This window comes from Pleurodeles waltl, chromosome 6 (genome assembly GCF_031143425.1).
Source record: "Pleurodeles waltl isolate 20211129_DDA chromosome 6, aPleWal1.hap1.20221129, whole genome shotgun sequence".
Classification (NCBI taxonomy): domain Eukaryota; kingdom Metazoa; phylum Chordata; class Amphibia; order Caudata; family Salamandridae; genus Pleurodeles; species Pleurodeles waltl.
In genome coordinates this window covers 334,196,584-334,219,055 of record NC_090445.1, presented here as the reverse complement: position 1 = coordinate 334,219,055, position 22,472 = coordinate 334,196,584, and the positions used below count along the sequence as shown (strand labels likewise).

Below are 22,472 nucleotides of genomic sequence, written 5' to 3'. Positions count from 1 at the left end.
GTGTATTTAATAGGTAGGACATGTATTAGTGTGCTTTACATGTCCTGATAGTGAAATACTGCTAAATTCAGTTTTCACTATTGGAAGGACTATCTCTCTCATAGGGTAACACAGGAGTTGCCTTGAAATATCTTTTAAGTATCATTTCCTATTGGGAGCAGATAAAGAACTGGAGTTTGGGGTCTCTGAACTAACAATGTAAAAATACATTTTGGGTGCAGTTGGTTTTTAAATTGGAAGCTTGAAAATGCCACTTTTAGAAAGTGGGCATTTTCTTGCTTAACCATTCTGTGCCTCTGCTTGTCGGTGGAATACACGTCTGGGTCAGGATGACAATTGGGCTGTTTGTGAATTCTCTCTAGACAGTCACACAAAGGGAGGTGAGGTGTGCCCTGCATATCCTGATAGGTTTTCCTGGGATAGAGTGGTGGGAAAAGCTGACACTTGCACATGAGTAGGCCTGTGCTTGTCTTTACACAAAGCAGTCTCCAACCCCCTGGAATGTGTGTGCGGCCAGGGCAGGAAAGAGAGGGTCTTCTGCACTACAAAGATTTCCTTTCGAAGTTTGCCTACTTCAAAGACAGAAATGGATATTAGTACTGGACCTCCTACTCCACAAAGTTAGATCCTTCTGGACTGAGGACATTAGGAAGTAGCACCAGATGCTGTAGGAGCGACTGCCACTCTGCCTGTTGCTATGGTGTGCTGACCCGCTGATTGCTGCTTCTGTCCTGGGAGTAAAAGGACTGGACTTGGCTTTCTATGTCCTGCTTCGACAGGTTCTCCAAGGCCTTGGACTGAGCTTGCCACCAGTTAAGAAGCCTCAGGAACATCAAAGACTTCATCTGCCAAGCACCTGGGTTCTCTTGCTGAGAGTCCTAACTTGCCAAGTGGTGCCAAATCCAGTTTCTGGGCCCTTGGTAGTGAGTTCTGGAGTAACACAGAAGAAACAAGCAAAACAACTCCATAGTGACTTCGGGACCAGTGCCACTGTCCAACTCCGTGCCCCTGCCTGCACATGAGCCGCCGTCCCAGCTGAATGCATCAATGCCACCGACGTCACAGGCCTGACACCTCCGAAATCCCGCTGCAGCGTGAATCCTGAGCGCCGACTCACCGACATTAGTGACACCCAGCTCTGACCCCGCGGCAGCCCCTCTGACCCTGTGGTGTGACTTTGACACGGCAAAGTCAACGCCTCGCGCCTTGATCTACTGAATCCATCGACCGAGCCTTGTTGTAAGGAACCGACACCTTGCCACCGATGCCACATCACCTCGACTGCAACTGTAAGGAACCAACACCTCTCCTCCCCGGTAGAAGTAAGGAACCAACACCACACCGGCTCCAGTGACACCACAACTCCCTGACACTGTGCAATGTCTTTCTTTCCTCATTTTCCAAACGTACTGTACCTGGGGTTCATGCAACTCCATGACCAGCCTGCACTCCCTTGGGAGTGGTGTCAGATTGTTGGGAAGACGTTGTGATAGCCCCAATTGGAGCTTGGGTTTCTAAGCACTTTACTGAGATTTCATATTTAAAAATGTGTCTCTTTCTTTGTGTATTTTCGATTTTTGTTGTTTTCGTCTCGTTATACTCAGATAAATATTGGCTATTTTTCTAAACTAGTGTGGAGTACTTTTGTGGTGTTTTCACTGTTACTGTGTGTACAAATACTTTACACATTGCCTTTGAGATAATCCTGTTTGAGCCAAGCTACCAAGGGGGAGAGCAGGAGATATCTTAGCTGTGTGGTTCCCTTACCATAACTAGAGTGAGGGTCCCTACTTCGACAAACCACTGCCAACTAGAGACCCCATTTCTAACAGTTTTTCAAAATTTGTTTTAGTTGCCAGCACAACTGTAACCAAGCTTACCAACAAATATGAAGGCTTGTCTTTACAACGGCAAGGTCAATGTAGTATGCAATGAGTCATCAGACACAGAGAATGCAAATTGGCGTTGTAAGATGGTTCTAACCTCCGAAGTAGTAGTGGTAAGTAATGAAAAGCCAGAAAGAATATAAACCTCAACTCCTTGTCTCAAATGTTGGTTTTTCAGTAGCTGGTGGATAGTATAGGAGTTTTAGATCTTTAGGAGGGCCTATTTAAAATAGTTTCTTTTTGTGCAATTATTCTCCATCTTTCAAGTTACTCATTCCATTATACTATTACTGAAGGACTACTGGGGGATTCCTTGAGGAAATGATACAGAATAAAACAGAGATCAGAGCTCTGAGTGGCCTGGCCATCATAACCAAATCCTCCCTCTGCTTGACAGCCAACGCAGAAGAACACTCCCCTCTCATGAAGCACCTCCACTTCCAGATACACGTCACACCCAAGTCAACCTTCCGTGGCACTCTCATCTACGAGCTACTTGGCCCCCGGCCAGCCTTCAGGGACTCTATCGCCGAAATCATTTCTCCTCACGCTCTCGCCTCCTTGACCTATTTCCTCCATGGCGACCTCAACTACCACATTGACAGCAGAAACGACACCAACACCACTTCCCTGCTCGACAACCTTGCCACAAAGAAACCCAGAGTCGACCCCCTGGACCACAAGAATTAGCGGCCAATCTCTCTACTGCTTTTCCCAGCCAAGGTCATCGAAGAGGCCATCAACTCTCAGCTCCGTAAGCACATGAGGACAGCAACATCCTGGGCATCTCCCAATCAGGCTCCAGAAGCAATCAAGAGTGGAGACCACCCTCCTCGCCTCCACAAATGGCATCTGCTCGCTCCTCTAACGTGGTCATACAGCAGCCCTCACCTTACTTTACTTATCGGCCACCTTTGACTTGGTTACTGACCTCACCCTCTGCTCCAGGCTCCACGCAGCCGGCATCCATAGAAAGGCCCTACAATGGATACGCTCCTTCCTGTCTGGCCTAACACAGAGAGTTAGACTCTCGCCTTACCTGTCAGAACCTACAGAGTTCAGCTGCGAAGTTCCAAAGGGCTCCTCCCTCAGTCCCACACTCTTCAACGTTTCGTATCCATCGTCAGGGACCGCAGACTGAACATCGTCTCCTACACCGAAGATACACAACTTATCATCTCACCGACCAAAACCCCACTACTGCCAAGAAGAACTTCTACAACGGGATGGACGCCGTCTCCATGGATGAAGGACAGCTGCCTAAAGCTCAACTCCGAAAAGACAGAGGTCCTCATGCTGGGACCCTCCACATCAGCCTGGGCCAACTCCTGCTGGCCATTGACCCCCACGCCCCCACACACACCCCAACAAACCACGCACACAACCTCAGCATCATCCTGGACTCATCGCTCACCATGATGTGCCAAATCAACTCAGTTGCATCCTCCTGCTTTCACACACTCCGACTTCTCTGGAAGATCTACAAATGGATCCCAAAGGACTGCTGCAAAACTGTAACCCATGTCCTGGTTAGCAGCAGACTTGACTATGGCAACGCCCTTTATGCCGGTACCACCCAGAAGCACCTAAAGAAATTACAGCACATCCAAAACACCTCCGCCAGACTCATCCTGGACATTCCCTGCCGCAACCATATCTCCAATCACATTAGAGACCTCCACTGGCTCCCTATCGAGAAAAGAATTAACTTCAAGGTCCTCGTCCACTCTTACAAGGCCCTCCACGACCTAGCACCTGCCCATCTCTACCACCGCATCACCTTCTACTCCCCCACCAGACCTCTCCGCTCAACAAGCACTAACCACTGTACCCCGCATATGGAAGATCTTGGCTGGTGGAAGATCCTTCACCTACCTCGCAGCAAAGAACTGGAAAACCCTGCCCCTGCACCTCAGGCAGTCACCATTGCTAACCCAATTCAGGAAGGACCTGAAAACCTGGCTCTTCGACTGAAGCTCAGAGGACAAGCCCCAAGTGAGACACTTAAGGGTGAGTAGTTGCGCTTTAGAAACTCTGATTGATTGAGTAGTGAGTGGAGATGAACTAAGAGAGGGAGCAGCCGACTAAAAGACTGCACTTCAGGAGAACGCAGCATAAGTCCAGTCTTTCACTATCCACCCATACATGCCACATGCTTCCAATGAACTTCAATAAAATGCAAACACCTTCATTACTATGAAAATATGTTTATCTCTCTTGACATCAAAAGGACTACCAATCACAAATGCCTGCTTTAACCTATTTTGAAACTCTTTACGTGAGCTTTTCTAACGTTCTGCAGTGTAAGAAGAAGTTACTGCTCAGATAACTTACCCCCATCTCCCGACAGAGTGTCTTGCTCATCAGAAGAATCTTCATGTCAGATGTTGACGCCCACATACATGCGTTTAACTAGTGTGCAAATAATCTCTCCTGCTTTTGCTCTCCTTTGAACGCAGTGCCATCCGTCCTTGGCGCAGGTCCGTTCTTCACACCCTCACCTTGACTAATTAAGACTAGTGCTCTGCAGACGTCATATGCGTACCTGGTTTCTCATTGGAAAGCAGGGTTTTATATTAATGTATGGGTTTGAGCAATTTAACCAAGTAAAATTTATTTTCCGCGTACCTGGCGTTTTTTCTTATTGGACTCCCTCTAAAATACCAGATTGGAGCAGTTAATGGCTATGCACTTCTGAATCGTTCACTCACAACACCTTTTTTCGCCTTCCCAGCGGTAAGGAAACAGGGTTCTTGTGCTCTACCTGTCTCGGAGGTTATGCTGAGGTTCCAGAACCCTTCTCCTGTCATCGTCAGGGTGAAATTCTAGGTCAGCACATTCCAGTCAAGATGGCAACTGACTTCCAGAGATGTACACGAAGATAATTTTATTAAAGGGCACCTCAACCACAGACCAACAGCTGCCTGCTCACAGAACATCTGCCCACGACATTCTTGAATGAGGTCTTTTAACTGAGAAAGTCCAAGACACTATAGGGGGGTTGTCAACTGCATGGTGTTTGCTTTTGGGGATCTTGTGTCAAGGTGCACATGGTCACAAATGGGTGACAGACATTTCCCAAGTGGAGAGCTACGGAAGGGGGCTTGGTATCGGCAAGGGAATTGGTAGTTTTGTGGTTAAAATATCAACAGGAATATGAGCAGACAAAGTGTCTCTCACACCAGGGCTGGATACTTGGCATTAGTTTTTTCTCGCTGTTATAGGATTAAACAACTATGCAAAGAGAAGTATGGTGGTTTTCTATCTTAAACCACATGGCATCAAAGCTGCATTGCTCTAGAAGACCCCTTACGAAAGAAGAAACAGACATGTTTGCAAAAAGATTGAGGGATCATTTTACCATACCTCATAATCTTCGTATGCACAAGGAGTTGGTTACACAGACAGCTCCACAGACAGAGAAACTGCAGTCCCCTGTGTATGTGCCCGCTACCCAGGTGGCACACCAGGGGGTCTATTCCTAGTATAAACAGCAATAGGAACAGCGGGTACCCCTGCCGTGTTATGGGGACAAAATGTGGAAGCTCACCATTAAATCATATAGCAGCAGTAGGCTGTGAATACTGCAGGGAGATCAAATTAGTAAAGCCTCAGGAGAACCCGAGCTTACCAAGGAGAACATGCACAAAGGGCCACTCAGGGGAATCAAATGTTTTCATGGAGGTGGAGCGGTGTGCAATAAAGCTGGACTGAGTGGGGGATATGATCTCTTCTAACAAAAGGGAGAGGAGGGTGGCGACCATTTTGGCTAGAATCTTACTGTCGAAATTTAATAAGGAAAGGGGGGGATATGATCCACACTAGAGAGGGTGCTTACCAGGTTTTAGCAAAAGGGTGATAACCGCCTCATGCATGGACTCAGGGAGAGCTCCAGCTCTAGCCTGCAGTACGAGGCACGGCGGGATAGGACCCGCTGTGTACAGATTGGAATAGTGTTCAAGAACCTCCGTCTGTACCTCGGCGGTACCGATGGCAGCGCTGCCATCAGACCTCTTAATTTCAAGTATATGGGACGCATGACAGCTGGGTCGGATCAGTCTGGCTAACAACCTTTCGGGCCGGTCCCCCTCTGCATATCTGTGGGCCTTAGTATATTTACCCATGTAGTGCACCCCCCTATCTGCTAGTGCATTAAACTCATCAAGCAAGAGCTTGCGGTGACTAAGAAGGGGGGTAATGTCAGTGGTCACTGCCTTGTGGTCCATATCTGCAAGCTGCACCTCCACCTGTGTTAAACCCCTCCATATGTCATGCAGGACATCGTAATGTTTGGAAATGCATATACTTCTGGTGCATGCCTTAAAGGCATCCCACATCACTGAGCCCTCGTTTAACTTTAAAAAGTCAACCATTGCTTCCTTTAAGGATGCAAAGAATGGCTTGTCCAACAGTGCCATGTCCGGGAACCTCCAAACCTTCCTGGCACCACAGGCGGCAGGAATAGAAAATGTAACTAGCACTGGTGAGTGATCTGACTATGTCCAAGGTAGCTGCCTAACAGCTGTGACCAACTGCACAGCAGCACCGGTGAATAGCCAGTAATCAATACGCGACCAGGTGCCATGGGGTGCTGATCGGAAAGTGTAAGCCAAGTTACTGTGACAAACAGTCTCCAAAGATCAAGTAGAGTAAAAGTGTTGCAAAAGTCCTTCAAAGCCCAAAGGGCGTGTGACTTAGACGTCGGGGCATGGGAGGTAGTGTCCAATGCTGGGTCCACAGCCAGATTAAAGTCACCCCCCACCAGGACAAGATCCACATCAAAGAGGTCAAAATGTGAGTGAATGTACTGAAAAAAATTCAGAAGCGTCAATATTGGGTCCATAGAAGTTCGCAAGCAGAATCTTGCAGCTATCTAAGAGCTCTGCAACCATCCGGTATCGGCCATCTCCACCCACCCTAATTTATAATGTCCTGAACAGTACTGTTTCATGAATTAGAATACAACCCCCGTGAGTAGGTACTGCAGTTAGCAAAGAAGCAGTGCGTATCCCACGCAAAGGCAAAGGAGGGTGCAGCACCATCAGGTAGGTGTGTCTCTTGCAGGAAAGCAATATGAACTGCGTGTCTGCGGAGGTACTGAAACACCAATCTGCCTTTACGGGTGTTGTTAAGGCTACGTATGTTCCAGGAAATGAGTGTAAGGTGTAGAGAGTTTTTTACTGTAGAGGCATTAGCCCGTGCTCATTGGAAATGCGTGGTCATATGTAGGAAAGGTAGGTATGCATATGAGCTGCATTGCATAACATAACAACATAACATTGCATAACCCATAGGTGTAAAACAACCCTCCCACCTAAACAGAGACAATTACAACAGAAGATCAAATATCTTGGTATAAACCCTGGGAGTATGGCAACAAATCCACGGAGTACTCCCAGACTGCAATCGAAATGTCAGAGTGCTATAGGAGAGGGCAACCAGTCTAGGAACACAGTATCTAAGGCACTAGAGCGGCAAATCAGTGATCATCATATATAATCGAGGAAAGAATACATTGTGTAGGCAAACACGGAGGAATCCATTAACCAAACTGCCCCATCTAGTCTAGGGGTCCCAGTTCCATGCTGGAAGTGGGCCCAGCATCTAAGCCATCGCACCTTTGTGGGGAACCACGAGGTGACCTACCCAGTCCAGGATGTTGCTTGAAGAATGCCATGGCATCATTAGGATTGTCAAAATATTGTGATTTACTGTTCACCTCCACTCTCAACCTCGCTGGATATAACATGCCATAACGAATGCCAAGAGAGTGAAGAGTGGCTTTGACCACAGAGAATTTACGCCTAGCATACTGTACTGTGGGATTGATGTCGGGAAAGAGGGACACCGCTGCTCCCTGATATTGCAACGGTCCCTTCTCCCTGGCAAGGTGAAGGGCAGCGTCTCGGTCCCTATAATTCAACAGGTGAGCAATTATCAAGCGGGCAGGGCTCCAGGGGAAGCGCACGGGCCCAAGGTGCAATGCGCCCTTTGTACCACAAAGGTCAAGGTGGAGACTTGGCACCCCCCCAAAAAAATCCACCACTAGATTCTCCACAAACAAGTTGGTGGATTCTGCGACTTCAGCTATGCGTAGGCTATTACAGCACCCTCCAGCCTCCAAGTCTTTATAGCGAGCACCAAACTGCGCTATGGCCGAAATAGGCGGCAGCACCGGGCAGCCAAACCTCTCTCAGGACGCCGTCCACAAGTGATCACCCACATGAAGGGGAGCGATACGGGCATTGTTGCGTGGGTCCGGGAGAGTCAGCAAAGCTCTCCCAGTGGTCTTGCTGGTCCTAGGGCAGGGGGAGTGACACCTGTCACCTCGTGGCCTCCAAGACACAAATGCCGATACTGCAGTAGCACCCACGCACCGTAATAACATGGTTGCAGCTAACACCTCCACCAGCCTCTCACCCCCCATAATTCCTCACTCTTCATGAGCTCCGGCAGCCTGCCTTCAAGTTCTGGGTGCCGCTCCTGCCGATAGTGTGGGAGCCGCTTACTCGGCCATTTCGGTCGGCAACTAGGCTACGCCCCCGGGTAATATAATTTTGATTAAACTAGAGTCAGAACAGGCTTTACAGGCAACCATAATGTGGAGAACTGAAAAACTCTACATTTAGGATTCGCAAAGGTAGAGATCTGGGAATTCTGTCAGGGATCTGGATGTTACTGAATGGAATCAGGGAGTATGCCGACTGAATGCAGATGTAAAACTTGCTCTAATACAGTACATACATAATATACTGGGGCATGCAGATTACATTTGGGGTCTAAAAGTCACAATACCTCCAATATGGACACCTGCTTAAGGCAAAGATATGTGGTCCAACTACTATGTTTTTATTTGAAAATGGGTAAAAACAATCACACTGCTGTGTAGAGAATTAGTAAATGGTATTAAAAGGGAATGCACTGCCTGTTGCAACACCAATTGTCTCAGAAACTGTAGTATATGAAATTTCAATGTATGCTGGTTTAGGTATGCTTAGAGGGAAAAAACAAAAATGCTTCAGAAGCTCATAAAAAGGTTCATTGAAAAAGCACTGATGACTCCAAAACTAATTAAGACATCTCTGCAACCCTCAATACTCCTGATCCACTTCAGATTTCGACTTTGGTATAGTTAACTAGGGCTAAGAAGTTTGAGGGCAGTCTTTAAGACCATAGTGTTAGTCAGTTTGAAACCTTTACTTGGAGACTCACTATAGGAGGTTTTCTCACCAAAATCAGCTTTGTGCTTCCACTTCATGAATCATGTACATGTGCAAGTGGCAATGGATAGAGGACAGCCCTGCTGAGAGATCTTGCTTTCCATCGATCAAGTTTGAGATACACTAGCAACAATGCACTGATACTTAGATCCAGAATTAAACAGTGAAGGTTATTCTGCATGTGGATCCTTTGCCAGATTTTGCCAATTACAAGGTTTCCACTGGGCTAACAAGCGATATTCTCTGAAATTTGAGGTTTCCACCAGTCAGCCCAGTGGAAACAGTGTGGCGGCATTGATCTCTGATCCTTATGGAGCCGAGGCTAATGCCTTTGCACAGAAGGTGCTCTCAGCACCCTCGGAATACGCACTGTCTGCTATAGCAGACAGTGTGCGTTCCAAAGGTGCTGGGCAGGGGGGCCCCTGCAATGCCCACAACATGGTGTGGGCATTGCAGGGGCCCCCCTGTGGCCCCCTGCCCTGTGCTTCCACCAGCCTTTTCATGGTGGGGGAAACCAAACTCATGATCTCACGATGGTGCCGAGCTCAGCTTCGCTGTGGCTGACGACAACTCCGACCCCCGTCAGCCCATCGTGAACCATGTTCCTGGTGGGGACAGTGGTGCCCTAGGGGTCCAACCGCTAGGATTGTAATGTGATGGAAGGACTGCCTGGAGTGCGGTGGTCCAACCGCTACCCCAACATTGGCAATCCTAAGTCCACGTGTGTCGTAATGAGGTCCTTACTATTAGATGGCAGTAGTCACCTACCCTTGAAAATTTGGCACCACGCTCTTTTTTTGAGGAGGGAGGCAGACATGTAATTTACATTTTTTTTTTTAAGAAACTTTACATTTGGATTTTGTAAATAGCCGAAAATAGTAAGCTTACTCAAAAGTGTATGTCACGGAAAAGTCTTAAGTTACCTGTGTGAATCAGCCCCCAAATGTTTTGGTTTCATTTTACTAATACATGCATTAGGAATATGGGTGTCTGAAATTTGCGTAATTTGTTCTTGAGCAATGTGTGAAGGTACATGAAATGCAAAACTGGCAATTAGCACTGTATTTTAGCACAAAATGAACCTTGCATTTCACACTCAAAACAATAGATCAAAAAAGCACACATGCAGTGAACAACAATTGCTCGCATTCTCATTGTTTGCGTTGTTCCTGTGATCCTGAGCTAAACTTTTGCCATGTGAAATAACACTGTAATTTCAGGAATTTTTTAGTGGCAAGCGTAACACACAACTATGTCAAGACAGTGCCAGAGAAGAAGAGCTTGCAACCGGGCATTACTAAATATTAGTCAGACAATTAACAATAGCAGTACAAGTATAAATTTAACATGAGAATGCATTCTTAAGTAATTTTCACATAATGTTTCATTCTTACCATTTCAAAAATTCCAATTTAACTTAAACTGAACATGTATAGTACTTGGTTTGTAAACCTTAATAAGAGATTGAAATAAATACATTTATTCAGTACCTGAAGGCAGCACATGATCTCGAAACAATGTAGAGGCAACGCCAAGACATTAAACATTTTGATTCCCAAGTTTGATACTACTTGAGTTAGTATTATAGATGACATAATTACAGTAACATTTAATTACAGTATGCAGAGTTTACATAAGAATGGTCAACATCATATCACTTTATTAAACTGTGTGTTTTATTAGACACGTCATTGGCAGTTGTGTGCAATCAGAAATGGGTTGATACCTATCAGAAAATATGTGACATCACACCATAGTGCTTTCCGGTGGATGGAACAAGGGGCCTGATTATGAGTTTGGTGGTCAGATGAGCCGACCGCCAAACTAGCAGCTTCACCACTAGTCGTATTATGACGTTCCTGCCAGTCAGCCTGGCGAGACATAGTCATGGGCAGTGCAGGGACCTCCCTATAACCCCCAGCACTTTCTTTCCACCAGTCTCTTCATGGAGGTGAAACCGCCATGAAAAGGGTGGCAGAAAGGGGACTCGTGATCACCACGCTGCTGCTCACCTCAGCACTACTGCGCCTGACCTCATGTTCAACTGCCATCAGCCTGTCGGGAACCATTTTCCTGGCGAGGACGGCAGTCCTCTGGAGGTCTGACCAGGATGGTAATGTGGCGGTCAGACCACCTAGAGTGTGGCAGTCCAACCGCCACTGCAAAGCTGGCTGTCTCAAGACCGTCACCCTCGTAATGAGGCCCCAGGTCTCTACAATCATTCTGTTGTTATATATGGAAGTGCCCACATTGCCTGTACTGATCAGTTGAGCAGCAACACACACCACTGATGACATAGCTATGTTTTACTTTACAAAAGCAATGCAAAGTCTACAAATGTGTTCTCATTTATCTCTTTATAGGTCAGGCGTTAGCCCCGAACAACAAGTTACATGTCTTCAGTAATGCTCTTTCTTGTAGACTCTATCTAACAGCAGATTCCTCAACATTGTAAATATGTCCAAGCACTAGACTGGATCCGGAGATTTTTCTCAGCAATTTCATCGTATGTCAATAGGTGATGTCCTGCAGCTCCATGCTGGGTCTCTTCCAACCTAGAAGTGACGGCTTGTGCTGGGGACACATAAAAGCTACCCCTGTCAGTTTACTTCAGATATCTGCTGTGCCATCAGATGTAGAACCTTGCGTGAATCAGATTCAATAGTGTGCAGATCTCTTTCTCGGACATTTTCAATGTAGAAAAGAGTCTATTCCACATAACTGGGAGGTGGGAGTGTTGGTGAGGAATCTGCTGTTAAATAGAGTATCCACCAGATAGAGTTTTACGAAAGTTAAAGTACTTTGTTTTTCTGATAGATACTAACTTCACCTTGTGAATAGATACCACAGCAGTACTTTTCCAGTTGGTGGGCCTGTGAATTGCTCAAATCAAAAAGTTCTGCAGAACTAAACAGGCAAAATGAGCCTCCCGCCAGTACTACCTATCCAGATACAAGTGATTAGTGACCATTGAGCTGATCCCTATGCAGCAGCCTGCCAATTGTCCAAGACAGGTACTCTGAACACAGAGCAGCAGCAGCAGCCTTGGCTCTGGTTAAATGAGCCTGCAGACTTTCTGGAGGCTGATTCATAGACAGTTCATAGCAGATCTTTACGCAAATTGTCTACCTGATGGACATTGGGGTGGTCATTATAAAACATCAGGTCTCTCTTTTGGCTCAAACAATGGAATCTTTCCTCCTCCTTGGATGAGTGGGCAACTAACGCCTGTGGGACAATACATTGCTAGATATGAAAACGTGTTGCAGGAGAAACACTGCCTTGGTCCTCAGCAGTATTTTGTCAAGAGAAAAAGATGGTATACAGTTGCTGAACAGATGATGCTTGTAACTTAACTCATGGATTAGCTGTTGTGATCACTATAAGAAACACTATCTTCATGGTTAACAATCTTAGAGGGCAGCTGTGCATTGGTACAAATGGGGTACACATCAAGACTGTCAGTACCAAATTCAAGTCCTGCTGAAGCATCACAAAGGTTTTGGCACAAATATGTGGGTCGGCCCTTTTGAAAAGTGCAACACGGCAAGTGTGGATGGACAGAAGTTCTGGATACCAATTCAGAGCCACTAGGATGGTGTTACTGATCTTCTTTAGAACCCTGGGCAGGAGAGGGGAAGAATGGAAGACATACCGGAATTCCAAGGGAGAACTACATTGGGAACTCTATAGCACTAATGTGGGTTCTCAGTGGTGGCAAAAAGATCCATCCAGCGTTCTTGCCATTGCTGACCGACACCCTGCACCACCTCTGAGTGTATTCACCATGCATGAGCCACTAGACAATGCAGACTGTGTTTGTACGCCCTAGCAAAGGTATTGTACGACCAGAGAAATGCCCTGATGACTCAATCAAAGGCACAAGACCTCACCCTGTTTATTGCAGCACCGCATGGAAGTGGTGGTGTCTGTGGGGACATGCATTCATTCATTCCCTGATGGGTTAGTCAAATCACCACAACTCTAGCAGATTTATGTGGGGTCAGGTCTCCACTAGTGTCCTCTGATCTCCACCTCTCCCTGCTAATCTCTCCAACCCAGCAATGATACACCCATCACAACAGTTAGTTCTTGAAAAGGTAGCAGGGGGGGGTCTACATACAGTCCAATTGCCATCCAGCAGCCACCACTGCCAATATGTTGCAGTCTCCTCCAAACACAAGGATGAGATCTGACAGGTCCTCCTGGTACTGGCCTAACTGAGACTTCAGAATCCACTGCAAAGACCACTTGTACTACCTGGTGTGGTCCACTAGCAAGATGCATGAGGCTAAGAAGTGTCATGCCACTGTGGCAATTCCTTTCTTCCAGAACCCTTGCCTGTTTTCCTTTCCATTATTCCTCTGCACTTAAACAATCTGCTCTTCTTAGCCCTGTCTTTTCTGAATTATTTGTCAAGGTGGCAACTCCAGCTTCATTCATCCAGTTTATCTTCAGATCACTGCTTGACCTCTTCTGAGATAAAGTCATCCCGGCCTTCCAGAGCCCTCGTGGATTGTTTTTGCCCATTGATCTTTTAGATTACTTGGACTCCTTCTGTTGGCATTGCAAGCAGTGATGGACTTTAAAACCATTCAAAATGGTCGCCTGTGTGCGCACACACTGACTGACTGTGTGCTTTCCTTTGACCCTACACAGTGTTCCACTGCCTTTTGAATAAGTCAGCACTATTCAAATAGCGCAGCCATACACACATACATAATTATAATTAAAGAAATTCAAATGGCTGTCCTTGTATCCATACAAATGCACAAACAAGCACAAATGGCCATTTTTGAGATAATGTTTTACAAAAACCATTTCAAACTTAAATAAAAACAACTGATAAGAAACAAGAATAGGTGAATCCAATAACTGGGCTGCCACAGTCGGATCTACTGGAATTGCCAATTAAATGTTTTTTATGTAGTTCTGTAGTTGACTCAAAAGGCAGATTTAAGTAGAAATAAATAAATATAATTGAAAGCATCAATAAACGATGCACAAACTAGTTTTACCAAAATGTATATATTTGGTAAACCATTAGACAATCGGATATTGGCCAATGATCTAAGCAATTATATTGAAATACATGTCTGTAACTGCTAAGCTGTAAAAGACAGAGTATGACAGAGGGATGGTTGAAAATGAGAACTTGACCAGGTACTTACACAGTGGAAGGGCTTGGAAAGATCTTTGACAGAGCAAAGTTGACATAGCTGGTCACCTGATCCACACTCTCAGTCGAATTCAGCTTCAGGGAGCAGTGAGTCTTTTCTGTTTCAATGAAGATCTGTAAGCATCATTAACAGACTTAATAAAACATAGGGTTTTAAACAAACTGAATGTCTCTTCGAAAGTTACAAGAGCCTACATACCAACATACCTAATTCTGGCAGGAGATTCCAGATGTGTAAAGCACAAAATAGTTTTATTTTAGCTGCCTTTCGCCTCAAATTGTATTCACTTCAATAAAACTTAATGGGGAAAATAAAGTATGCCGATTCTTTCTTCAAAAGTTCCCTCTTTCCAAATATTAGCAAATATGCAAGAGGCATCTGCTGCAGAAGACTATCTTACTTGCTTTGCTTAAACTTTGAGACTTATGCAATGTGGTTTGCAGTACTTTACCAAAACCGCAAACAAAATAATTAATCACCTGCACCTAGCTCTGAGTATAGTGGTTGATTGGGCTCGGCCTGATATACAAAACTGGACCTCTGTATTTCCCAATTAGGGAAAGTGTGTGTGGAGTGAGAGAGATTCTCTTCCAGTGCCAATGAGCAAGCCCGATACTCCTGTACCCACTTGAAGCTTGAACTGAAAAATGCATGTGCACTTAAGCAAAGCAGTGGATCTCTCTATTGCACAAACACCTGCAATTTTGGCTTGCATAGAACATGAATTTCTGGAGGTGAAACGAATGCTTCGCTATGTCCATATGGTGACCACCTAAGTTTAAGTCGTTATCAACTGTCTGCAGTCCTCAACATTTCACATACAAATAATTGATTTCAAGTGTGTAAATCTAATTACTAAATGGAAACAAGACAACAATAATCAGAATGCATTAGGCTATCACACAAAAGACCAGGAATGGAAATGATGCCCGTAAGAAAGGTGGTCACCTTAGCAGGACAGCCCATGAAAACAATCACCTGAACTCCTGTAGAGGTTCTGTGCCTTGCTAGGCCCACAGTGAGAGCTCACTCAACAAACTGCTCTAATGAAGGGCGAATTCAGAAGGACACGGCTCCTGAGAAGGAGCACTTCAGCATGTCCTTGCTTTTCCACCTACTTATTTTTATTGCTATTTGTAATTTATGTACTGCACATTCTTCCTCTATAATGCCACTAATTCACATTCATTAGTCCAGGGATGCTTTGCATGCAAGAGCCTGATAAATGCAAAATTCACGATTCACATGTTGCACCACTGCACACCGCTGTTGTCCAGCACCAGGATCCTGTCTCAGTGACACCTCTGATCTACCAAAGAGTTCCAATCTGTTTAAAGTAACTGACCCGAACACTGTGGGACAGCAGGAGCACTTGTGAGGTGGAATCCACACAGTAATGGGCTCATGGGGCATTCTTGTTAATGCTCTGTTTTGGTCCATGTCTAATCATCTGTTTTTGCAGTGCTAGTAGAAATAAACCCTGTTGGCTTATTTATGCCATATGTTTTGGCTTATTTTTCCCAAAGAAATTGTCCAGCCCCATGTGCTGTTGCTGAGCAGATCACTGCTAGATACTGGGTCACCTAACTGCAAGTTACTTACCTGCACCTCCAACTCTCCAGTGTTGGTACCTTTTAAATATTCACATGCTTGCATCAATCCTGTCATAAAGCTGGAAATCCCCAGTAACTTTAAATGGCAGAAAACAGTGCTCAAATGGCCCTTGGCCTCAACAAGCGTGTTTATTTAGTAGCACATCCACCTAATTTAAAACAACAACCTGAACTTCAGCCAATAAAGTGGAAGCACTGAGCTCTCCTACTCCCTCTAGAGGCCACCATAGCTCAAGTTTCATAGCACAAGTATGAGGAATATATAAGATAGAAGTGAGCCTCTGACTGGGAAGGGAGTAGGGTTGCATGTGAATCTATGAAAGAAGCCAATGCTGGAAAACTGGAGTTAGAGGCAAGCAGCAAGTTTCTTGTCTAGCGTTGCATCTCTCATATATTCGTGTTTGTATTCTTGAAAAAACGAGGTGGGCTGGTAACAGTATGCCAGATTCGAGGTTGTGAGAGTATCTCTCAGTTGCCTCTGGAGAGGAGGAGCCTGGAATGCATGTTCAGTGGCACTGCTGGAACTTTGGAGAGCCTCATCGGTTGCTGTAGTAGTAGATGGGTGGCCACGCCAGAGTGATGAGAATTGAGGAACTGTAATGTACCTTCATCTTTCTTAGTTCACTGGGAATCAGGGAAAATGGAGAAAAGGCCTATACAAAGACTTGTAACAATTTGATCGAAAAGACATTGCCCTCAGTTCCTAGTTGCCAAACATGCTTGTACGTACCGGCATTTCCTGCTGTCTATGTGGCGAACAGTTCTAGTGGGACTATCCCAAAAAGTGAAAGATAAGAGAAGCTTCCACTTGTGGCAGGCTCATAGAGCTTAAATAAATATGCATGTCTCATCATTTTGGTGTGCTACTAGGTGTCTTACTACGATGTCAACATGGGTAGAGATGTTCTAGTCCCAGAATAGCTACACCTCTCCTGTCAAAGGCCAGGTTCTTGTTACTTCTTGTTTGGTGATGTAAAACATCGAAGTTATGTTGCCCATTTGATGGAGACCCTAAGGGGTCTGGCTAATCTCAGAAGGAAATATTGAAGGCCTAGTCTCATGGCTCAGAGTGCAAGGATGTTGATGTGAAGTGCCCAGACTAGAGGTCTCTGGGCATAAGCTCATGATTGTGACCTTCTCATTCCTCCTTGGAGGCATTTATAATCAGTCCTATTCTGTCTGATGAAGGCTGGAATGTGTTACGACTCTGTCGTTTCATTTCTAGGGGGCACTGTAAGGGGACTGTCGGAAGCCTGGGAATCGCCTTGAACACTTATCTAGAGTCCCTTGCTGACTCCCATTTGTTTTTCTTTTCGCCATGGTATACTTTTGTAGTATTACATTTGCTTCCTGGGACTGCAAATCCCATAATGCACAGCCTGGTAGTCAGGAAAGTCTGTTTTACATTGTTTTCTAAGGGAGAAATCCAGTTGCTCCTTTTCACCGGATCCTCTCCTCCAGGACATGCGAGTGTCTTAAACTACACACACCTGAGACCTCTCCTGTGCAGGCCAGTCATGTGATTACACCTTGGGTTTTCTGCAGCTTGGAACTGCTTATAAGCAGCCATTTCCTCAAGATCCTTTGTCGTGCATTGGAGTTTGATTCCTTTGTGTTACAGACCCTTTATCGGATGTTGTTCCAGTCTTGTTCCTGTTCTGTTCCAGCTTAAATGTTTCCTGTTTCTCTGACCTGCTCCTCAGAGCTGCTCCTCAGAGCTGTTCCAGCCAGAGTCTGCTCCCTACCTCTTAGCCTTGTACCTGTTTGTTTCTTCCAGAGCCTGTTCCCTGTTTCTCTGTCCTGCTCCTGCCTTGTTTCAGCCTGAACCTGCTCTCCGTTTCCCAGTCCTGTTTACTGCTTATTCCTACTCCATGTATTCCAGCCCCGTCCTTGCTTGTTCCAGCAGAGCCTGCTCTCTGTTTCCCAGTCCTGTCTCGGTTTGTTCGAGCCAGAGGTTTGCACCCTGTTTTCCAGTCCTAGACCTGCCTGTGCTTCAGCCTGAGCCTATTCCCAGTTCCTGCCTCTCCCTCTTAGTTTATTCCTTCTGTTTCCATTTCCTCCTGGTATTTGTGTCTGGTAAGTGTTCTATCAGTCTTCACCAGTGTATGTGTCCTCCTTTGTACTGGGGTTGGCTCCTGGTTTCCAGGAGGCAATTCCAGGCCCCATCCTTGTCTAGTGTTATACATTGTCTTTCGTGCCTAACAGTGACAGTGTGCTACTGCTGTTTTTCCAGGAATCGCCACTGTGTTTCCAGCTGGACCCCAAGTGCTTGTCTTGTGTATGTAAGTACTATCCTTGTTTGTGCTCTAGGGTCCAGAGACAGAATCACTTCTGCTGCCTCCTTTCTATGGGGCTGGCCGGGTGACTATCTGTAGGAGCAAACTGCACAGAGGCATTGACATTCCCTGTCACTGTGGGAGGTTCTGCGCCCTACTCTGTGTACAAACCCAGCGTGTTTGTCCATTAGTAATAATTTTCCTGTTTGTTCACACAAGGGTTGCTCTGCTTTTACTTTCCTGTTTCCTGTGCCTGACCTTAGCTGCCCTTTCAGTGTATGCCTTTAGCTGCTCTTCTGCCCCAGTACACTACATCTTTAGGATTTTCGGTGACCTCAAGGGGTGTCCCAACCAGAGTCCTGATCAGACCCACCCGAAACCATGACAGAATGAGAAACCCACATTGATATTTGAGGGGAGCCTCCACCACAACAGCACCTGCTGAAGCCTTCTTGTGGTTCAGACTGTGATGTCCATCAAGCTATGTATTTATTATCTAGTTCTTGTTGTATGTCTCATTCTGAACCTACAAAAAGGTATCAGCCCTATGCAGGACGCCCTCAGGCCCAGAAAAGATACGTGCAGTCTCACCATTACTGACTCTGTGGCACAGAATATCTTTGAAGTTTCAAAACATTGCTTGCAAAAGGATTTGCTGACAAGAGCTATCACTGTTTTCAATGAGGATTTTTCAGTGTGAAATAGACTAATACAGGGGGCCACAGAAGCCTTTGACTCTTCCCCTGATGGAGCCCTCAGAAGCCAGTTATCCTATTATGGGTATACTTGTAACCCAAGTCATCTCAGGAAGACAGCAGCCAATGAGGGATGAAATCTGGGGCGCAGACTTTAGACCAGAGGAGATCCCTGAATTGATAATGCTGCCATGCCACTAAAATGCAGAGGTTCTTCCTGTGGTTTTAGTGTACGTGGATATGTAAATACACACCCTGAAGTTTCACGGAGGTCAGGTAGTATCTTTCTGGAAGCATCAGAAGGAATTCTTGAAGAACTACCATGTAAAATAACTGTTTCTTCAGGACCTGTCCAGCTCCTGAAGGTCTAGTATAGGCCCCATTGTCTGGTTTTCTTTGTTATAAGGAAGATTATGGAATGGAATTCCTGGTTTCCCAGGGATAGATGAGTCATGTCTATTGCTCCCTCTAGGAGGAGGAGGAGGACAATTTCCAGTCGCAGGTCTCTCAGGGGAAGACACTGTTCCTTCCTAGGTGGGCAGGAAGGTGATTTCTATACAAACTGTACTGTGTCCAGAATGGATAATCTGCCACACTTGTCAGTCTGATGTTTTGGACTCGCATACATTAGCAAAACAGGAAAATCACCCCTTGACCCGATGAGTTGGAGATGGTAGGGGGACACCAGTGAAGAGTCAAACTCTTTTTTGGTTGCCCTGGGAGCTCAAGTGGGTGGTGCAGTATCACATCCACAAGATCTGCTACAGCTTTACCTTTGGTTCTGGTTGGACATGTAACCCTGGTCATATCAAGTCCTTCTGGGCATGGTGGGCAAAAGTGAAGTATTATCATCACCTTTCGCTTTCATATTGGTTGAAACCTCACCCGTAAGCGTGGGACCTTTAGGAGTCATGAAAAGAAGTTGGGACAGGACATCCATACTGTAAAGCCCCAATCAATTTTGCAGTGTCTATATCCGTTCTAATGTTTTGTAGGGCATTGTGTATGTGCTTCACAAACAATGTAAGCCCATCAAACGGTATGTCTATCACCCTAACCTGTACTTCTTAGCAGAGAAGTACAAGTCAGGATGATAGACATACTGTTTCTTTCTCAAATTGCTGCACCTGCCAGCTGTGGAAGCCCGGTTTGGACATATCCATTGCTCACATAAGATGTCTGTGTATGCATTTGCTTCCTCATTTACGATTCCTTGCACCTTCCCTCTTGTCAGTGATGAGGCTAATCAGTGGTGTGATGTCATGCAACATCTGATGGTCGTAGTGGCACAACAGTGATAAGCATCTGTAAGTTTGAGTGAGGTTGCTGCCATAGAACTAATACTATGGACTACATTATCTTTACACGAGCTGTCCCTATCAGGTGGTGCTGTTGATGACTTGATAGGGCAGTTTAATTTAAGTTCAGCCACTGACTCAATGACACAATCTAATCACGTGTGACCCGTAAAACAGACTGGGGCCACAATAGGGCCCTGTTCTTCTTCTCCGGCCGTGATACTACTACTGGAACTGCAGCCAGTGTCCAGCTATACAAAGTCTAGCATGGGAATTAACCATGTGGCTTTGCAGTTCTATTAACTTAAATCATAGAGGCAACATTGTTGTTCCACTGAAGCTATCAGGAGATTCAAGGCCTGATTACGAGTCTAATGGTCTGAAGACCGACAGCCTCGAGGTGGCTGTCGGACCACCGCAGCTGTGGCAGTCCAACCACCACATTACGAGGTTGGCAAGCAGACCCGCCAACCTACCGCTGTCCCCACTAGGATCTCATATCCCGATGGGCTGACGGCGGGGCAGGTTGTAATCAGCCAGGGCGGTGCTGAACTCAGTGGTGCCCTGCTGATTACAACCTTGTTCTCCGCCAGCCTTTTCATGGCAGTTCAACCTCCATGAAAAGGCTGGTGGAGAAGAAGTATGGGGGGGGGGGCTGCACTGCCCATGCCTACGGCATGGGAGGTGCAGGGGTCCCCCGTCCAGCACACTTGAAATGCACACTGTCTGTTACACAGACAGTGTGCATTTCAAGTGTGCTGGTGACCCCTGCGTGCAGCAGCATTGCCAACAGCTCTATTATGACCCGGTGACAATGCTGCCACAAGTCGTAATGGGGCCATCGGGGAGGTCACAGGCACGGCGGTGACCACCTTGTTGGGAGTATGGCGGACAGGTGTTTCTATCTGCCAAACTCCTAATCAGCCCCACATTCTTTTACCAATCCTTTCCGTTAAAGCACGAAGGTGGGTTATTTTGTCCTGAGGGCAAACCGGATGAACAAGGGATTTGCCTTCTTCCTTGGGTAAGCTCTAATCATCCCATTCTTTATTTCCTTTGTGATCTCCCTGTCAGGACAGTGGGAAAGTTGTAATGGGGCCGTCGGGGAGGTCACAAGCGCGGTGATGACCACTTTGTTGGGAGTTTGGCGGACAGGTGTTTCTGTCTGCCAAAATCCTAATCAGCCCCTAATTATTTTACCAATCTTTTCCATTAAAGCACCAAGGTGGGCTATTTTGTCCTGAGGGCAATCCAGGTGAACAGGGGATTTGCCTTCTTCCTTGTGTAAGCTCTAATCATTTCATTCTTCATTTCCTTTGTGATCTCTCTGTGACAGCTAATCTTCTTTCTCCATGTCTGAGTACTGGTCGTAATTCAACAACTCTTGTTCCCCCGTATCTGTGGGGGATTGGCGGGACTGGTAGAGCTGGAATATTCCTGGGGCAGTGTCTCCAGCAACACAGCCCCGATCAGTGTCTCCAGCAACACAGGAGGGAAGGGCAATGGAAGAGGTAAAGATGGCAGGGCCACTAATGAATACATATTAGCTTTTATTGAGACTCAAGAGGTTAGCTTAGCCTTTTGGCTTGTAGGCCTGTGCCCTCGTCACCTAGTGACTTTTAACCTACTTAGCTTGCTCTGTCTTAGCCTATTTATTTTATTACTTCTTTTAAGATGGCTGCTATTGTAAATAGTTAAAGAAATGGTTTGATTTTTATTATCAGTGCCACTCTGTGAAGGTGTCACTATCAGAGTCATAATCAAGTGATGTACGTAGGTACACATCATGTCCCTTTCTCACTTACGTGGGAAAGGAACGTAATGTACACTTGTTGGGAATTGTTTACATAATTGCCGCCACAAGTCAGCCCACTTATCTATTGCTTGGGAACATACCTGCATCAGGGGTCCTACATGATCTGTATAACTACATCTCACACAGACAAGGTTATCCTAGAGATTCCTACCAGATGACATGTACGCCATCTATGCTGCACGTCACCTCACTGTAGAAATCAGCCTACCTTTCACCACGGAGTGTGACCTAGAGACCTCATTCCTAGGAAACGAGGGTTAGCAGGCACTCGCATGGACATGGTTCTGGCAGATTAGGTTTATCACACCTAGCTCTCATTAAGTTAGAGATTAGGTTCTCTATGCGAGGGACTTTGCATTTCATGATTATTGCAAGATGGTGGGGGTCTTTGTATTCATGACTCTCATTTTCACAATTCTGCTTCTTTTATTCTTCGTTATCCTAATCATTGCAGCTCGTTTTACCGTAGATTGCAGTCTTTTTGATAA

At 45.8% G+C, this 22,472-nt stretch overlaps 1 protein-coding gene across 1 annotated transcript in view; it reads right to left on the bottom strand.

Annotated features, from left to right (window-relative positions):
- Nucleotides 1-22,472, bottom strand: part of CARMIL3 (capping protein regulator and myosin 1 linker 3) — a 1,220,401-nt gene that overhangs the window by 861,757 nt on the left and 336,172 nt on the right. The window contains exon 5 of the mRNA XM_069238205.1: nucleotides 14,278-14,399. Coding sequence (XP_069094306.1) covers nucleotides 14,278-14,399 — 122 coding nt within the window. The remainder of the gene's footprint in view (nucleotides 1-14,277; nucleotides 14,400-22,472) is intronic.